The following is an 18,621-nucleotide window of genomic DNA, read 5'->3' as shown; positions in this document are numbered from 1 at the left end:
AAACTTTCAGATGCCACTTCAAATCATGGGAAAGATACACACTTGTCCACATGTGAAGTACTGGTTTGGGAAAGACAAGAGGCCATGGGCACAAACTAGAACGTAGGAGGCTCTATCTAAACATTTAGAAATAAATTCTTACTGTGCAGGTGATGGGCACAGGCTGCCCAGAGGCTGTGGGGTCTCCTCTTCAGAGACCTTCAAAACCCAACTGGATATGGGCAAGGGCAACCTGCTCTGGGTGTCTCTGCTGGAGATGGGATTGGCCCAGATAGACCCAGAGGCTCTTCCAACCCCGTGTTATCTGTGCTTGTATTAAGAGCAGTCCCAGGCCATGGGTGATTCTTTCACTTCATAAAAGCTCTCTGCTTTCCACTTCCCCCTCTTCATTTCCCAGTCTCATCTTCGTAATCCAGTCCTCTGTTCCAAGACCTTCATTTGAAGTATTTTCATAGATTCAAGAGTCCCCATGTGCCTTGCAATCTCACCTTTGGCCCAACTGTATACTGTGTGAAGGATGAGATGCATGCACGCAGGCACAAACTGTAGCCAACCACTAATGCAGATTCAGCCAGCATGCTGGAGCCCTGTTGCAGAGCTTCTGGGAAAGCCCAGCTATAAAATCTGTGTTTTCATAAGGTTGTGGAAGAAATCAGCAGATCCGACTGGAACCTTCAATAGCTGATGGGGAAAATGTAAATGAAATTAACTGTGTCTGGAGTCACTTGTTACATCATTTAGGGGGCTGAGAGCCAAGAAGTGGAAAAGTAAATTCCCTCTACTGGACAAGGTTGGCTCATGTTCTTGGCAAGAAAGTCTGAATGGGGGATCACAACTCGTGCTCCCAAACAGGAGGTAAGCAACCCAGGGCTATACTGGATGAAAACTGCCTGGGGTTTTACACAGCATGGGGAAGTAAAGTATCCTCAGATGCATGTTCTGGGTTGCTGCCATCTGAAAGCTCAGTGCTGCTCAGCACTCAGCACATATCAACGCTTTCCATTTCTCTGACAAGCAGACCTCAGATATCCTGAAGTTTTGTGACAACCCCAGGATTAACAAAAGGCTACTGACATTGGCACCAGTCTCATACATGCATGGGATGGGGACCTGGGGAAAGAAGGTCTGCACGCTTCTAGGTGAAAGAAGTGACATGGGCAGAGAGAGAAGGACAAGCATCCACTTGTACAGGAGGGGATATAATGGCTGGGAAACATTGCACTGCATGGGTGGGGCTGCTCAGCAGACTGGATGTGTTGACAAACTGAGGGCACTGGGTGGGAGATGGTTCCTCAGCTGTGGCACACCAGCATCCTATGAAAAATGCCTGGATGCCTACCTGTGCTACCTATTGTAGGCTACCTGCTTTAGCAGAGGGTTTGGACTCAATGATCTCTTGAAGCCTCTTCCAACCCTTGCGATTCCGTGATTCCGTGAGAGGCACAGCCATGTAAAGCCCTTTGGTGGGCTGGTTTTAAGGGACTTTGAACAACTCTTTGCAGAAAACACTCTATTTTAATGCAATTTTAAAATATATATCTTCACAGGTAGCAAGATAATATCTCAGATACACACATAACACTTTCCCACTTATTTTTTGTATTTTTTCTGTTTGCATAGAGCTTTCAATGCAGTTTCCCCTAATGGGCAGAAGTCCATTGTATTTTCTCCACACAAGAGATTAAATGTCTTATCTTTTAGTGTGGGAGGCCAGAAAAGAGCCACAGATTCAATGTGAAAAAGATGACAAAGACTTCATGGACCCAGGCAGCACTGAAAATTTTCTGACCTGCTATAGCAGAAAGCTGAAAGCTGTATGAAATAAGGACATTTAAAACACTTTTGCAGTTTCTGAAACTAGATTGAATTCAGTGACACCGTTCCCTGGGAGCGTTACCTAGACAATCACCCATTATACATCCCTCCATTAGCATCATCAACATTTCTGAAAGCCACAGGTCATGACCAAAGCAAGTCAGAAGATTAGACGAGAAATCATTAGTATCTACTTTCAAATAACACATTTCTGAGCTTTCTTTTTACTTGTCTCTGTTTTTTTGAATTTGCTTGTTCATCCAGGTCATGTAGGTGAGCTTTCCTCTACAAGTTTGAAAGCCAGAGATGTTCACCAAGGAACAAAATTGAGCTGGGATTTTCACACCATAATAAGGCTCCAGTTCCTGAGGAAAACAGTAAATAGCATACAATTGATGATATGGTCAGGAGAAAGGGCAGCACTGACGTATTATAGAAAATGAAATGGAAGCATCTTATGGAATGGATGGCAGGCCTCACACAAAAACAGTTGTGTTTTGGTCAGTGTATTTCACCATCCTTTCACCCTGTTCCATTTGGTTCTGTCCCATGCACCTTCCTTCTTGGTTTGCACCACAGTGCTGTGTCTCATCCCACACTCCCTCCTCTTCCTGAGCCCCTGCTCGTACAGATGGTCCTAAGAAAGCCCCGAGACCAGCAACATTTGTGTTGAGATATGAACGCTGAAGTTCAAGATACTGCAAGAGGTAAGGGAAAACAGCTCAAGGCAGTGTTTCCCTTCCTACATCATGCACAGACAAGGACTTAGTATGCGTGGTCTCCAAAGACCCCATCCAGCCTCCAGGCACAAGGGCAGGGTGTCCAAGGCCATCTGTGCAGCTGCCAGGAACCATGGAGACTATATCCAGGTTTTAGGTCCAGCTGCCAGGAACCATGGAGACTATATCCAGGTTTTAGGTTCAGGAAGAGTTGCAGTGACACAGGGGACAAGGGACACCACCTTCCAAGCCCTCCTCCTGTCTCCTGGGTTAATCCTAGGTTAGTGACGACATGCAGGGTTTGGGTATGCCTTCTGCACATCCCCGGGGCAGGCAGTGGTCAGCCTCTCCACCCCTTGTCCTGCCTCTGGGAGTCATCAGAGCTCATTGCTGCTTTTCACCTCCAGGCCAGTGTGCTACCCACGCTCTTGTGTAACAGTAAATAGATGTCCTGAGGTCCTGACATGTGTGCCATGAACACGGCTTCCTCAACCGTGTCAGAATGATAAGGCTCCCTTAGCAGCACCATTCTTGTTGGAGGAGCAGCCCTGCTCAGGCTGGGGCTCAGAGGCCAAGGCAACAGTCACTCTGTCTTTTCACAACTGTGTGGCCAGTGTCCCTAGAAACAGACCATGGGCACTACAAATTGCACAACCCTGGACTGATCAGCAGCCAGTGAGGGAAATCAGGTTTTGCCAAGAGTTACCACTGAACAACAAGATCAACTTTCTCTTTTCTGCGCAGGGACACTGGTTATTTGTACGCTGCCAGAAGAGCAGCTCAGGGATCATCAGCAGTCTACTGCCATCCCTAACAGCTCGGAGCTGCTGGCTTTTATTAGGAAACTTCTCCCAGAGAGGCTTCATTAGTGGCTGGATATTCTGTAACACAGATACAGTTCTGTCCTACTTTTTCACTCTCTCCCCTTTCCCTCCTCTCTTTATCCTTCTCCTTTGAGTGTTTTTCACTGGATTCACTTTGGATTTTTTTAATCTTTGTTTTTAAATTCTTATCCTCTCATCTTCAGCCACTTCCACACAATCTGGACATCGAATGGGAAGGTTTCTTCCTCTCTGATTCTCTCCCTCTGCCCAAGTGTTTGATGAAAATGCACTGTTGGCTGTCAGTCACTGTCTCAAAAGAGAAGCACAAACCTCTCACAGGCAGCAAATAAGTTTTCTGACAAGAAATTGAGAAGAAACTTTCTAGGCATACAGAAAAATAACAAAAACCCAGCAGCCCTCCATTAAAAAGTGAACAAAATTGTAGCTGGCTCTGCTTTTCAGCTCCACTCCTTTTACCTGCACTTCTGTTTTTTGCACTTTCTCTTGCTGCTCATTCCCTCACCATATCCCCTGAGCAGTGCTCCCTGCTACCTGCCCTGTACCTTCACCTTGGCCATGAGTGCTCCATGCTCTTTCCTTTGTCCCATTTCATCTCAGGGGCTCAGTTTCCACACAGTTTCCCATTTGCCTCTCCTGCCACCAGTACAACCCTGCTCTCCTTCATCCCACTGCTCAAGGAATGCTGTTAGTGAGCAGAAGAAAAGCTACAGAGACAGAATTACTTATATGATTTCTGCAGAGAAGCCAAGTCTTGCTTGCTTTGGAGCCTATGAGAACTTATCTTTTGCATTTGCTAGGGGGAAAGCCAAAGGCAACACATCACTTAATAAAGTGGTGCATTTGGTCTGCTTTTATTTATCTTCTGCACATCCCCTCTCCTCCTCCAACCCAACACCATCATGTTCATGGAGCAAGCAACCAAGATTGGAGCTGTATTTGGCAAAGCATGCCTGTGTCTAAAGAGCTGCTTCTCAGAAGCCAGCTTGGTTTGCTTGAACACTGCTGTGTACAAATGTGTCTGGGTGTCTCACATGTCCAGGTGAGATGTGTGCCGGTTACCATAAATTAACTATTGCTTCAGTCAACCGGCACAAGTTGTCCCATTTTTCAAGAAGTGTAAGAAAGAAAACCCTGACTATTATAGGCCTGTCAGTCCCCCTTCAGTGCCTGGTAAAATTATGGAGAAGATTATTCCTGGAGTTATTGAAAAACACTTGAAAGACAATGCAGTCATTAGTCATAGCCAACACAGGTTCACAAGGGGAAAGTCCTGTTTAATGAACTTAATTTCCTTTTACGACAGGGTTACTCACCTACCTGAACAATGGAAGTCAGTTGATGTAATCTTTTGGTATTTAAGCAGAGCTCTTGATATTGTTTCTCAAAGTACTCTTCTGGACAGAAGCACAAAGTGATAGGTGAGCTGATGGGTCGGGCTCAAAGGGTTACATTCAATGGGGCTACACCAAGCTGGCAGTCAGACACTAGTGGGGTTCCACAGGACTCCATTTTAGGACCAGTTCTCTTCAACACATTCATCAATGATCTGGATAAAGAATTTGAAGGTATGCTAAGTAAATCTGCAGACAGCACTACATTGGGAGGAGGTGTTGACTCCACTGAGGGTGGAGAGGCCTTGCAGAGAGACCTGAACAAACTGGAGGGCTGGGTAATCATCAGTCACACACAGCTCAACAAGAGTAAGTGCTGCACCTAGGACCAGGGGCAACCTTACACATATGTACTGACTGGGGGCCAGAGGCTGTAGAGAAGCCCCATGGAAAGGAACCTGGGGGTTCTGGCTGATGGCAAGTTGTACCTTCGCCAGCAGCGTGCCCTGGAGCCAAAGGAACAACCGCACCTGGGGTCACCAGGCCCAGCACTGCTGCCCTCTGGTGCTAGCAACAGGGCCCGAAGGCCCGGCATGGAGCTGTGTCAGGGGAGGGGCTGCTGGGGGTTAGCGAAAGGGGCTGTACCAGGGGGTGGTGGGTGTGGAATGGCCTGCCCAGGGCTGTGGGCACGGCCCCCAGTGCTGGAGTTCAAGAAACATCTGAACAGTGCTTTCAGTGATAGGGTTTGATTTTGGGTGTTCTTGTGTGGAGCCAGGAGTTGGACTCAAAGATCCTTATGGATCCCTTCCAACACAGGATATTCTGTGATTCGATAGCCTGCTGTAGTATCATATTGCAACATGCAAAACATAGCCATCTATTTCTAGCTGTGCTTGCATTTTTGAGCATTATTCAGAGCAGTTTTCATTGAGATGTCCGTGAGGACATCTGAACCTCTTACAAGGTTAGGAAATTCCACTACACCTCAACAGAACTGCCCACTCTTCTCACAGCTCTCTGTGTGCATCTGTGCTGTGCTTCATTTGGCATAGTTACTCGAGAGTTGGCCAGCTTCAGCAACTGGCTCACTTCATGCTGTAAATGTTGTTGAATGTAAGCTCAGCTGAGCCCTCCAGAGACACAAAACCCATCACCACGGATCATTGTGTGAAAACTTTCTGCCTCTGGCATCCATGCCCAGCCACAGCTATCCAGCACCTCCCCACGGAAGGCATCACCTGTTGGAGGAAGCTGAGATACCTGAAGGGCAGAGGCAGAAAAGGTTGCATACTCCAAACAGACCCAGAATTTGATTCTCAGAGAACTGAACATTCATGAGAGAATTTTGGGGCCAAACTTGCTGGAAAACAGCCTCATGTCACAGAATAAGAAAATTGCTAGAAAATCATGCAGAGCTGGAGTGCTTATTGAATCCTTTTTTTGGCATAAAAAATAAGAGTAGTGATACAGTTGATCATAGGGTTGTTTACTGTTGTTGTTCTCAGCAGAACACATTTACATGGGCAATTTCAACTATGCCTGGAAAACAGAGACAGCAGAGAAACAACACAGAAGGGATGCGTAGGTGAACGTACTGGGTTGCTAGTCATTCATTTTATCTGCTTTCATGGGTCTGGCTATTCTGAAAAAACAGTGTATAGGAATCAGCCTGTGCTGAGGAATAACATTTCCTTTCTGGTGACACACAGGAATGAGATTTAGATATTGATTCGACAGATGCATTATTCTATTAGTGGATTTCAAGCAGGCAGATGCAGGAGATCTCTTTTCCCTGCTACTGAACAGCTTACATCAACCATCCTACTGAGAGGTCTTACTTCAAATGACAGTGCTGGGAAAATCATCCTGAGAATGAGACGTTAGCTTTGTTCCAAGTGGTCAAGGAATTTAATGGATTCATCACTGTTAGGTGCTTCGCTAGAGAGGGATTTAATTCCCCTCAAGTAAGTATTTACTGAAATTTAGAGCCTGGGTCAGAGTCCCCATAATTTGCTTGACAATGGAGCATCTGAGAAGTCAGATTGCCAAACAGCTCTAGCACAGATATCAGTCAGTAAAACACACATTCTTAGGCATCACATTGATCACTCAGCCCCATCTCACATTTCTGTGCTGGTGACCCCACTTTTGAGACCTGCCAATGTAAATATCAGAGCAAGGAAAACAGAAGGCTTCTCGCTTTATTTCGTTACTTTATGCAACTACATCTTGCATGCAGACATGCTGGCCAGCTGTGCTAATATGCTCTCCTCAGTGCAAAGCAAACAGGCAAACTTCCTTAACATCCAAGAGAGAAAAGAGGATGCTGGCACCAAGCTGTATGTGCCCATGCTTCGATGGAGCAATTGCCGCCCAGCACAGAGGACCCTGCATCTCACTTTCTTCTATTAGGGATAGAGAACATGCACATAATAAGATTTTGAGAGCTCTTCTATTCTCCTGCTAGATGTTTTGTTCCTTTCATATAACTAGAAAGCTGCAGCCAGAGGAGAAGGGGAAGAAGCTTTACCAAGACTCCCAACAGCGACAGCTAAGCGGCACCCCTCCATTACATGGTTATTAGCCCCATGTACCAGTGGAAAACCAAACATGCAGATTCTGTCACGGAATGACACAATGTTCAGATGTTTCCTACCAGATGATAGGAGTGATTTAATAATAGCTTCAGAACCTGCTGTACTTATTAAGCTAAAGTCTCACGTGGCCTGCGGCAAATTGAATGACTCAGACTCAAATATAATATGCTGTCCTCTGCAGCAGAAATAACAGCATTGTGTTTGGTAGAGGAGGCAGAAGAAACCCACTTTAAGTTTAGCCTGGATGTTATTGGCTGCTCTGTGCAGTACGTACCAACTACACTTCGTATCACAGAAACAAAATAGCGAAAATTCGGTAGTTATTGAACACTTTTTTTTTTTTTTTTTTTTTTTTTTTTTGAGCCAGAATCTCCATATCCCCTGGGAAGTGAAGTCCAGCTCTCTTTCAGCTTGATCCCTATTTGTGCTGCAACTCATGTATATATATACACAAATGTAGCTGTAACCCTCTTGATTTAGCATATGAACTCAGGCTGCTGCTTTGAGTTCTGACCTCAGTGAGCTGCTGCTGCTTTCTGAATAACCTGAGAAATTCAGGCCACCTGTTAAGGATTTGGGTACCAGATAAACTTAAAAACTACAGTGTCTGAGATGGCAAGGACATAAATAAGATTACTGGATTCTTCAAATGTTTTCTTCTGAGTTGTACAAGTGAAAGGAGAATAACATCCTAGAAACAATGTCTGAAGGTACTAGATATTCACTGCAGCCTGTGAGTATAATTGCTAAAGCAATAAGTTAGAAAAGGTGGACAACTTACTGTACCTCAACTCTGCCATACTTCATCTGTCCAACATAATCCTTCTAAGGTTCTGCCTTCTGTGAATCTTTCTTAGAAACAAACAAAGAAAAATTAATGCGGTCACAGATCTCAGACCACAAAAAAAAAAAAAAAACCAACACAATTTCCAAACAAATATGAAATCTGCACCCCACAACCTTGGGAGAAACCCTACCAACTCTGAGCCAGGCTTACGCAAGGAATTGATCTCGGGGGGTAAGGAAAAACGAGATGTACGTTTTAGTTCATTTTCTTTTAAAGACACACTAGGTATATGATTAGAACTGGAGAAATCAGCTAGTGTGATGATAAGTAAACACAAATAACAGAGTAAGAAGGATTCTTTGACATTTGCTTTTGAAGCAAGGCTCGCATAACCACAGCAACCTAAAGATGATGGAAGAAATTCAGATTGGGCTCCATGGGGACATGCCCACACTTATTCAAAATGGACTTCCAAGATTCTGTGTTTGCATTTTCTTTTTTCAATCTGTAGGTAGCATTTCATAGGCAAAGTACATTGCTCTCTTTCAAATGACATCTGGACAAGCTCTTGGCTGCAGTCTTCTGTGGAGGCAGTGGAACACAATCTCAATGTCTCACTTGTTCTCATCTCTCCTTGGCTTCTTCCTATCCGTGCACACAATCTGTTATTGCAGTGGGGACATGGTGATTCCTAGAGATGCAGAATGACCAACCACTATATGGTTCCCTGCTCCCACAGCAACATTTCACCCACAATACACTTTCTCTGTGTAATTTGGAGTTTTCTTACTATTAACAGAAGCACAGGAAACAACTATTTTTAGGCAATAGGTATTCAGTGTTTGATGCCAGCCTTTTGCTTTTATCACTGATTTCTAGCAACCGTCATTTTTTCCTTGTCCTTTGTCTCTATTTACACTAATGCATACTTGATTACTCCTTTTTTTTTCCCCTTAAATTCTGTGACATGCAGAAATATCTATTTCTTTACTGTGAGAGTGGTAAGGTGCTGGCACAGGCTGCCCAGAGAGGTTGTGGATGTCCCATCCCTGGCCAGGTTGGACTGGGGCAATGGACAGCCTGGTCTAGTATTAAATGTGGAGGCTGTAGCCCTGCATGTGATGGCGGGGTTGGAGATTCATGATCCTTGAGGTCCCTCCCAATCAGGCAATTCTATGATTCTGTGATACCTCTCCAGGAAAATAAATAAATAAATAAGGCTTATTTACATCTGGATAGTTATCTAACAGCCACAAACAGAGATATTCTGCAGATGTTCGTGTATGTACCCTTATACATGGCACAGGATAGATCCACTTACACTCAAACAGTCCTTTATAACATGAAGTTGCAGTGTGAGTTCCACTTATGGAAGGAGAGCTTAAACATTTTCCATTTCTCACTGGATTAAAAAATTCACAGTGAATGCTGCACTCAAGCACAGAACCTTCTAGTTCAGTGCAGCATCGAGGGAGACCTTCAACACTTATCTGCCCGGTACACTCCTGGGTAAGGATGGCAGTCACATTTTTAAGATTGCATGAGAGAGAATGTAGTTCAAGGTTTCCAGTGCCCCACAGCACTGAGATGCAAAGCTCCCAGGAAAAGAAACAGAGCCCTGTGCCTGCAGTCACCTTGCAGGCACAGAAGTCTGTGAGTGGAAGAACAGTCCATAACTACGGCACTGTTAGTTTAGCAGAGAATATAAAAAAAATCAAAATGGATTTGCTGGGAGCAGAAAACTCAGCAACAAGAACAGCCTATCAGATAAACTTCAAACCTAGAAGAAATCATTGCATGATCTAATCTAACCCCCCATATAATATGCAGGCCATAAAATTTCAGTCCAACCAGAGACTACCGCCATCACTGAATCAAGGCCTAATAATTTCATCAGACTGTGAACAATCTTTCTCAACTGAATTCTGTGTGAAGAACAGTCAGCCTCCAACTGCTCTAAACGTACTCTGATTTCTTTTATACCCCATTACGCCTACATAACCTAGAGCAGCACTTTTCATGCAAACAACTCCACACATCCATCACTGGAGAAACCCATCAGCAGCAACTGAATGGATTCCCAAGTGTAAATGCTGTCTAAGTCGGAGGTAGTGTGACAGTGGCATGAACACAAATGAAGGATTCTCATTACCATTCCAAGGATATTATCAAAGAAAACATGCAGTAACTTCCAGAACTGGATGGCAAAATCCTTTTTGGAATTTTGTATCTGGCAGAATATATGGGAAGAAATGTATCATCTTAGCACATGGCGTAGGCTAGCAGTTTAACTTAAAGGCAAGAGAAATCTCAAAGTGCTCTGTGAATATACCACACCTTCCTCCCTAGCTATTTATAAAGTCTCAAATTGATCTGTGAATATCACTTTGTCACTAGCTATTTTATCATTTTCCCACCCTATAAACCCTTCCTATGCACAAGGAGACAAACCTCCAATGCCACATCCCCACCAACAGCTGGCTCATGAGAGTGCAGCTACACTGGTGGAGGCTCCTGCTCCAGATGAGGCAGAAGAGAAACTTCCCGAGTCTTCCTTCTTATACCAAGAAGCTCAAGCTACTATTTGCCTATTCCTAGAAGCACTTTGGACACATTCTGATGATAAATTTTGTCCAAAACCTCCCAGACACTTTTTTCCAACTAGAATTGTTTTCCTTTCTAAGCAGTTTTATCCCAGTACACCTGTGAGTATGGATATTATATCACTGCACTAAATGGATTAAAGACCATAGGTGTTCAAGATTATTAGAGATAAAAAGCCAAAGCTTTTCCATTTAAATTCCTTATAAATTGAGGACAACAAAAAAGGCACCTTCAAGCTATGCTGTAGGAGCGGGGTTCGGTCTCTGAGTCAGCTGAGTGTCCTCCTTCCCTATGAGACAAAAAGGAGGAGGCAGAATATCTAATGCAGCTGATCACAACTATGATGTTGTACAACCCACAATCCCATCATGAAAAAAAAAGTAATTACCTGTTTGAGTTGAGCAGGGTATTGTTTTCAAAGCAAAATGTTCTGGTTTGTTCTCTCAACAAACCCTTTCCATTACCCACACGAGACAGAAGTGCTGTCTCAGCAGAGATGCCTATCCTCCAAAACAATAAATGAAGTATTCCTTCATGGAGATGTAAAAGATGAAATAATGACCATATCAAATTTTAAAGCAGAACACGTTTTTATTCAACACAGAAGTTATATAGATAAAAATCGAGAATAACCAGCATTAAAAAAAAAAACACAAAACCCAAACCCTGTAGTCTTATTCAAATTCAGTTCTACCTATCAGTCACTCATGTTTCTATATACAACATTTTGTCAGTTTTGTTCATTTCCAGAGTAATGAATATTAACACCCAATAATAACAAAACAGTTTGCTCACTTTTTAGGGACCCCTGGGGTGGTTACAAAAGAGCAGTCATCTTCATCTTATCATCCAACACATTCACTGCTTGGGGGGGAACTGAAACACTGCTCGTTAAGCAAGGAAAGAGCCACCACGGCAGCGAGAGTCCCAATTACCTCCTGTGATCAATGGAAGGAAGGACTCAGCCAGCACCTCCTATATTGTCATAATCCCACGTCCAAGTCACTTCGGTACAAAAGCTATTCAAATAAATAAATAAATAACAGCAGCCCCATCAAGTAAAACACAGAATCCACGCTTCCACATCTTTACAACGTATAACTGTTCAATACAACTGAAAGCATTTTAACTTCAGACTTCAGCCCATGGGGAACAACCCCTCAAAATCTGAGTGCAGCAGAGTTTAAGAGTATAAATCATTTTGACAAACTAGCAACACAGCTCTGCAGCCCTTCTGGGGGGAAAGGATGGGCATCTTCAGCTAAGGAAGTCCTCCATCCCTCCCTTCTCACACAGGTCTTGAAAATCATGCCAGCGCAGCTCTTTTGGAATTGCAATGTTATTTTTCCTCACAAATGATTCCTCAGATCTGCAGCAGAATTCTGCTACATTTAACTACAGCCTAAGGCCCAACTGCAGCATGTGTTTGCGAGGGCAGGCTGAGCATCCCCGCTGGCCTCAACAGCTTTACACAAAAGGCGTGCAGCTAACCATTCAGCTAGGGAACTACAGCTTCTGAGACTGTACAGCATTCACCTGCAAGGATTCTGGCACCTGCTATGAGCCTCTGTGGGGCCAAAATCTTCTCTGTGCCTCTGTTCAGCAAAACAGTTTAATATGAGCACAACATTCAAGTTAAGCAGAAAACACACGCTGAACTAAACCAGGGAAGTAACTCATCGGAGATTAAAAAATTACAAAACTGCCCTGGAAATCAAGTATTGTGCCAACACATGGAACAGAATATCAGCAGCTGATGAGACATTTCTTTACATTTTGCAGGGTTATTTTAGAGTGCTGTTTTGTTAATCAAGTATAAAGATCACTGCATTGTTTCACAAAACTTAGAGCACAGTTCAGAACAGGACATGTCCCTACAGCTTTAATAAATACAGTTATGAACAATACACAGCTTAAATTACCTAATCTTCACAATCAAAGTAGAAACACTTCATACAAAAAAAATTCCTTTATACTTTGTACATCTTTAAAAAAAAGATCACAGAAACATCTATTTTGCTAGGGAGATACCTGTATGAAGAAATGATATGTTTAGAAGACATTGAATTGTCTGTTTGCTGGGTAACACTTGTTACCGAAATGTTCTTTTACAACCTACCACTTTTTCTTATAGACAAGTATTCTGGCTCTGAATCTGAAATTCAAAGCCACTTTAAATTAGCCATGTGAAAGAGATTTCTGGTTATTAAGGCTTTGATATGTCAAAGACTTCCAAATATAAATGACACTGCTGAAATAAGCAAGTACCCAACAGAGATCACTGTGGCACTGAGCACTACAGCAGCTCATTTTTTCAATCCAGTAATTCAAAGGTATGGCAGCATTCTTTTCTCTGCCCCCTCAAAAGGAACAATCTCTCATTTCAACCCAGCCTAGAGGAGCAGCACAATAATGATGTGACATTTCCACAATCATTTTACTAGAATGCCCTGAAAATGATTTGAGTCCCGCACTGGAAATTCTGACTCATAATCTACTTTTTGATGCTTAGGACTAATTTTTACACAATCCTAACTGCAGAATAGCACCCACCTAAATAGTTTGTGAAAACTTCTAACCACGGTACACTGCAACTATAAATTCTATTTCATCACTTACCACAAGGTTGGGTGTTGTCCTTGGGATTAGAATTTGTGCTGTAGTTAAAAACTAATAATATGCTGAGGTTATCATTGTCTGAGCAGCTTCAAAATACTAACAGCAGTGCATATTAAAAACCAGATGGTATTATTCTCTACAAAGTGATGCCCTCAGTCACAGTGATGCACAAGATGACGTACGGGATACTTTGCTCACCAGCAAGGGGACATTTCACTGCCAGGCTGTCTGTTATGATTTCAACCTCCTTCTGCTCCACTTTTGACTTGTTTTTAGAAGATACACAGTATAGCATTTTCATTAAAAACATCCTATCAAAAGAAATAAAAAAGGCACTTGGTATTTCTCTTTGGCTCAGTTGAGGCAATCTGCTCAAAGCTTCCCAAAGTTCCTGTCTCTTCATCTGATGAATAGTTGCCATCCTGAGGTACTTATTCATGTGCAAAAATAAGAGCTTCAGGGATTTACCAGTTGCATTTCTCAAATTACTTCCAGTAAACGTGCAAAATTCTTCACCGAACAGAACCTCTTACGAATAGAGTAACACATTCCATTAAGGTTTCTTTCAGGGAAGAGGCTCTGGTCACTAACGCAGTCCTTGTTCCAAATCCGGTCTCTCAACTCAGTGTTCCTTAAACCTGGGAAAGAACAGCAACCAGGCAGGAAAAGTTTAGGTGTGAGATATAAACAGCCAAAATGCAGGATCCACAATCCTTGCTATGTATTTATTTTCCTCTTCTATTTCACTGTTGCAAAACAGCCAATGGCCAAATTAAGATTTTGCTTAGACAAGTGTAACCCTATTAATTCACTGGATTTTCTTTCTCAATTCACAACACTCTAATTCCAGTCACTTTTTCCTTCAAGGAGACAGACTTTTTAGAAAAAGCTACATTTGAAACTACTGAACAACACAGAGCAAGAAGCTACCTGACTTCTCATTCCCCACCTGCATGCTCCATGATGATGGAAACCAGAGAGATTACATATTTGGGGGAAAAAAACCCAACAAACCATAACTGAGAAACTTTGCAAAAAAAAGAAAAATCGGTTTTCAGGCACTTTTCAAAACAAGATGTCCTAAAGAAGAAAGTTAATGATTAAAAACATTAAGACAAGATTATTCTTTTGAAGCAAAACAGAAAACGACAAATGGACATACAGAAAACCTTAATATGTTTTGTCTACACTTAGGTATTAAGGGGCAATATCTTTGTAATCTGTTTTTAAATTGTTATTTAAGAGCAACAAATGTATGTAACACTTACAGGGTATGATCTGCATTACACCTTAGTTCCTTCTGAATAAGATGGAGTAAGAACTGTAAAAAGAGACAATGTCTTTGTTACTACCCATACAGATATATCAACAAAATTTCACAACAAGCTGCACACTGTTATTCAGAGTTCTCTAGCTGAAACATTACTCTGTAATGCTGAAACCATTAAAAAAAAAAATACAGATCCTTAATTAATGTTTGGAAAATGAGTTTTCACACTGAACATAAAACAAAAAGTATTTCTTTTTCACAGTTGAGAGATCAATTTCTGTGTAAAAAACAGAACAGCTTTCCAGTTACTTTATCAGCAGACATAAAAGAATCCAGCAGAGGGAACCCAAGACTTCAAAAAGAAAATGGAAATGGAAATGTTGGAGATTAAAATTATTTTAGCTGCTAATCTGAAAACAAGCTTGTGTGAAAAACTTTAATCACACAATGACGAGCAACATCAGCCACATTTACTTGCATACATAGTATCAGGGCTTTCAAATGCATTTTAAAAGGTGTACTAATTGAGGCAGCCTCTAGGAACGTGATTCTACAAACAAAATTTGAGGATTCCCACATATATTAAAGATAGGATGAGAACCTCTAGGGTTCCTCACTCTTATAGATTTCTGTATCCTCAGTCTCACTGTTACAAAAAGAATTTTCTTCAATAATATAAGTAGTGGTGTTTTAAGATGCTAGACCTAATATTTCAGAGGTATGAGTAGCCCATCATGGTGGAACTGAATATCATGCATGAGACCAACTCCTCTCCAGGTATCTTTGAAGAAACAGAAGTTGAATGCAGGCATCTATATGCTGTACAGAAAATGACAGTGGATGCAGGAGTTACCAAAAAAAGGGAACATACTTAAACTATTAGTATATCTAATTTAATTAATTTCCAAACATCTGACGTAGAAAAAAAATAGTTCAATGTTTTGGGCTTAACTTCAGTTTAGAAAGAAAGCTTCCATCCCAACTCACAACAGTGCTACCTGCTTTTCTTGTCTCAGGAAAGAGTGTTTGATGCACTCAACTGGTCTTTCTGCAGAAGTATAGAGCTCAGTGAGATACCATGCAGACAAGGGGTTTTGTCTGGGCACAGCCAGTACAGAGGAAGGTGCAGTTCTGAAGTGCTTCACAGTCATTCCACCCGTTCATGAGATTTCCATTCAGGACTTCAAAAGGACAGCATAAGCAAGCAATGCTTCAGGATATCTCAGTGGCAGAGTCATGAGGACATGACTGGCAGCATTCTATGAGAACAGGCCAAGTTGGTACAAATGCCTGCTAGGGAAGTCCGTGGCAAACACAGAAACATAACCTATAGGTTAACCTAGATGTGGCTACAGCAAGGCTGACTTCAAAGACTCTTCTCGCCTCATCTTGTCTCTTCTTTGGTCTTTAAAGCAAAGTAGTGCAAGTTAAGGAAAAAAGACACCTTATCAGATCTTCCTATCCAGCCCACAGAATCTCAAACAAGAGAGGAGGAGAAAAATAAAAAATAGAAAAGGATATACTTTGTTTCAAGTAACCATGCATGTCACACTCCTTTGGCCTAACATCTACTCCTGGTTACTGTCAAAACCAAGGAAGTCATTTTTTGTTTAACCCAGCACAGCAATTTTAGGGCCCACCTGGAGAATGTAATGTATTAACTTTCAACAGTTTCATGATCTTGGTGATTCTGGTGACACAGCAACACAGCCAAACAGTTTTTACTGCTCCAGTAAACCAGTTTTAAAGAAAATAGAAGTAATTCTTCTGTGAGTGGAATCTAAGGCATCTTCTAGCTTTAAATGTGAAGGTTCACTTACAATTTTGCCTGCTGTAATCTGCTCAGCCAGCAATTAACAGATGTGTAATTGTTCACAAATTGAAGTGCATCAAAACTAATTCGCACTTCTGATTACAATTAAATGAAAGTTTCAAAACAAGCTACTTTGCTCTTTTATTGAAAATCTCCTATACAATTGGATGTTCCTTAGACAACAAAGCACTGCATTTGCAAAAGGAAAACATGCATTTTAAGATAAACAGTTTAGCATAAAGAAAATACACAGCAGGCAAGAAGTACTTTTAGACTTACCAGCAAGGCACACCCATCTGCTACCATGAGCATGTAAAACACATTGTTCCAACCAGATGGTGAAATGAGACCAGCCAAGAGAGGCCCCAAAGCTGCACCTAACATATAGTATTGATAGTGTCAGAATGATGCAATTCAAGTTTTATTATGCTGAAAGATAGCTGTTCTGAGACAGATTATCAATTTCTCAACTTAGCTAACTCAGTATTACCTGATGTTCTAAAACATCCCAGAAAGCTCAAAATGTAACTGATATAGCTGCAAGCCAATAGGGAACCTAACACAGGGGAAGCTGGAAGACTAGAAGTTAGAGAAATGTCATTCTTTGGCTAAAAATATGCCTATTCCACATCAAGACAAATCCCACTCCATTCTCCCTTCTACACACCAGTGCAGAAGTCACAAGTAATCACTGATCTCAGAAACAGCCCCATGGCATCTACTTTTTAACTTCACCCTCCCTCAAACATGGGAACATTTGTGATGCTGAACACTAGGTTTGCTCTTCCTCTCAATTCCAAAACTATACCTAGTCTGGACAAAATCTGGACAGAGCATAGCTTCTCAAAAATCTTCTGTTTTAACCTACCACAGCCAAGCTCTTGCTTACCTACAGATCCTGTTCCATCGATGATTGCTGTTACTGTGGACAAGGCTCTTGCATTCCCTTTCAGGCTTTTATGGGTACCCTAAAGTGACAAATACTGCTTAAAATCATCCTGAGTCGAACTCAGAAAAAGATTCTGCAATAGTATCTAGTCTATATCTCTCCATGTTAGATGTACATTGTGAAGCTGGACTCTCACTTGGTACCTTAAGAAACCAGTGCCTTTGAAAGCAATCTTCAAACTCTTAGCTAATGAATACTAGGGTACCTTTGGTCTCAGGTGGCATTCATGAGCAACAGGCCTTAACCAACTGCAAGTTCAAATAGTAGCATGGACAAATAAGTACCAGGCATAGCTTTCTATACTGATGAGAATTAAATCTCCAGCTTCTCTCTCACACAAATATAGCCCTTTCCTTCATTCAAAGATGCAAAGTATAAAAAAGGGTAGAGAGAAGCCTGTACAGAGACTTGGCCTTGCATGCAACTTTTACGTCCACTTTGGACCGTCACCTACAATTCTTGGTTAATCTTGTTACTATGGAAGAATAATTTAGAAGCGTCTCACAGGCAGGAGACTATTCCATACTAATGTATGAACTCTAAAACAATCTCAGTGTCTGAGTCCAACACAGCTTAAGCATCTCTTTATCACCTTGCTTTAGGACAGTGCAGCCCCTTCTGATAATCCTGCAGAAGTCAAATGGCGCTCTCTGAAGGTCAAAGCTACAAAGGTGGAAACAGAGGGGAAGCCAAACTCACCAAGTCAGCAGAGACAGCAGTAGTAATCAATGCATAAGGGCCATTCACCAGGGCACCACTGATAAGCAGCATCACTGTTGCAAGTTAGACAAAAACAGAAAACATGAGTTGCCCGAAAGACTTAACTGTAACAACAAACAGAAAGACATGAACATAATCAGCCTGTATGAGTGAAATTGCTTTCAAAAGCACTACAAGTAGTCTTTAAACATTTCTGATATTTGTTACAGGCAAATAATGCAGATAATACAATGCACAGGCATTATTATAGAAATAAAACCTCATAATAAAGGCTAATGATCTTACCTAAGTCACTGTTAGCTCAACTAACAGTTAGTTACAATTAACTGACACGAACTAATGATTTGTTAACCGAATCCCCATTACGTAACTCATACCACCAGTTATTTAGTTTGTATTCCTTCTCTTTATTGCACAAAAAGCCTTCAAGGCATAGTCTAAGGAGTTTCATTCCATACTTCCTCCTCTCAAGGAAAAAAATAAAAAGGAAAATAAAGAGCTAAGCAGAACAAAGGATCATAAATGAAAACTTCATATGAAGTGAGGCATACA

General features: G+C 41.9%; 1 protein-coding gene across 7 annotated transcripts in view; it reads right to left on the bottom strand.

Moving 5' to 3' along the window:
* Window positions 1-11,269: 11,269 nt before the first annotated feature.
* Window positions 11,270-18,621, bottom strand: part of SLC37A1 (solute carrier family 37 member 1) — a 39,180-nt gene continuing 31,828 nt past the window's right edge. For all 7 annotated transcript variants that reach the window (XM_085209059.1, XM_085209066.1, XM_085209044.1 and 4 more), the window contains 5 exons: window positions 18,049-18,122; window positions 17,290-17,368; window positions 16,680-16,777; window positions 14,586-14,638; window positions 11,270-13,955 (listed from right to left, as the gene is read on the bottom strand). In XM_085209059.1, coding sequence (XP_085065185.1) covers window positions 13,940-13,955; window positions 14,586-14,638; window positions 16,680-16,777; window positions 17,290-17,368; window positions 18,049-18,122 — 320 coding nt within the window. In that variant the 3' untranslated portion in view covers window positions 11,270-13,939. The remainder of the gene's footprint in view (window positions 13,956-14,585; window positions 14,639-16,679; window positions 16,778-17,289; window positions 17,369-18,048; window positions 18,123-18,621) is intronic.

Source organism: Meleagris gallopavo, chromosome 1, assembly GCF_905368555.1.
Source record: "Meleagris gallopavo chromosome 1, MGAL_WU_HG_1.1, whole genome shotgun sequence".
Lineage (NCBI taxonomy): Eukaryota > Metazoa > Chordata > Aves > Galliformes > Phasianidae > Meleagris > Meleagris gallopavo.
Note: the sequence above shows the minus strand (reverse complement) of the source record. Positions and strands in the feature narration are given on the sequence as shown.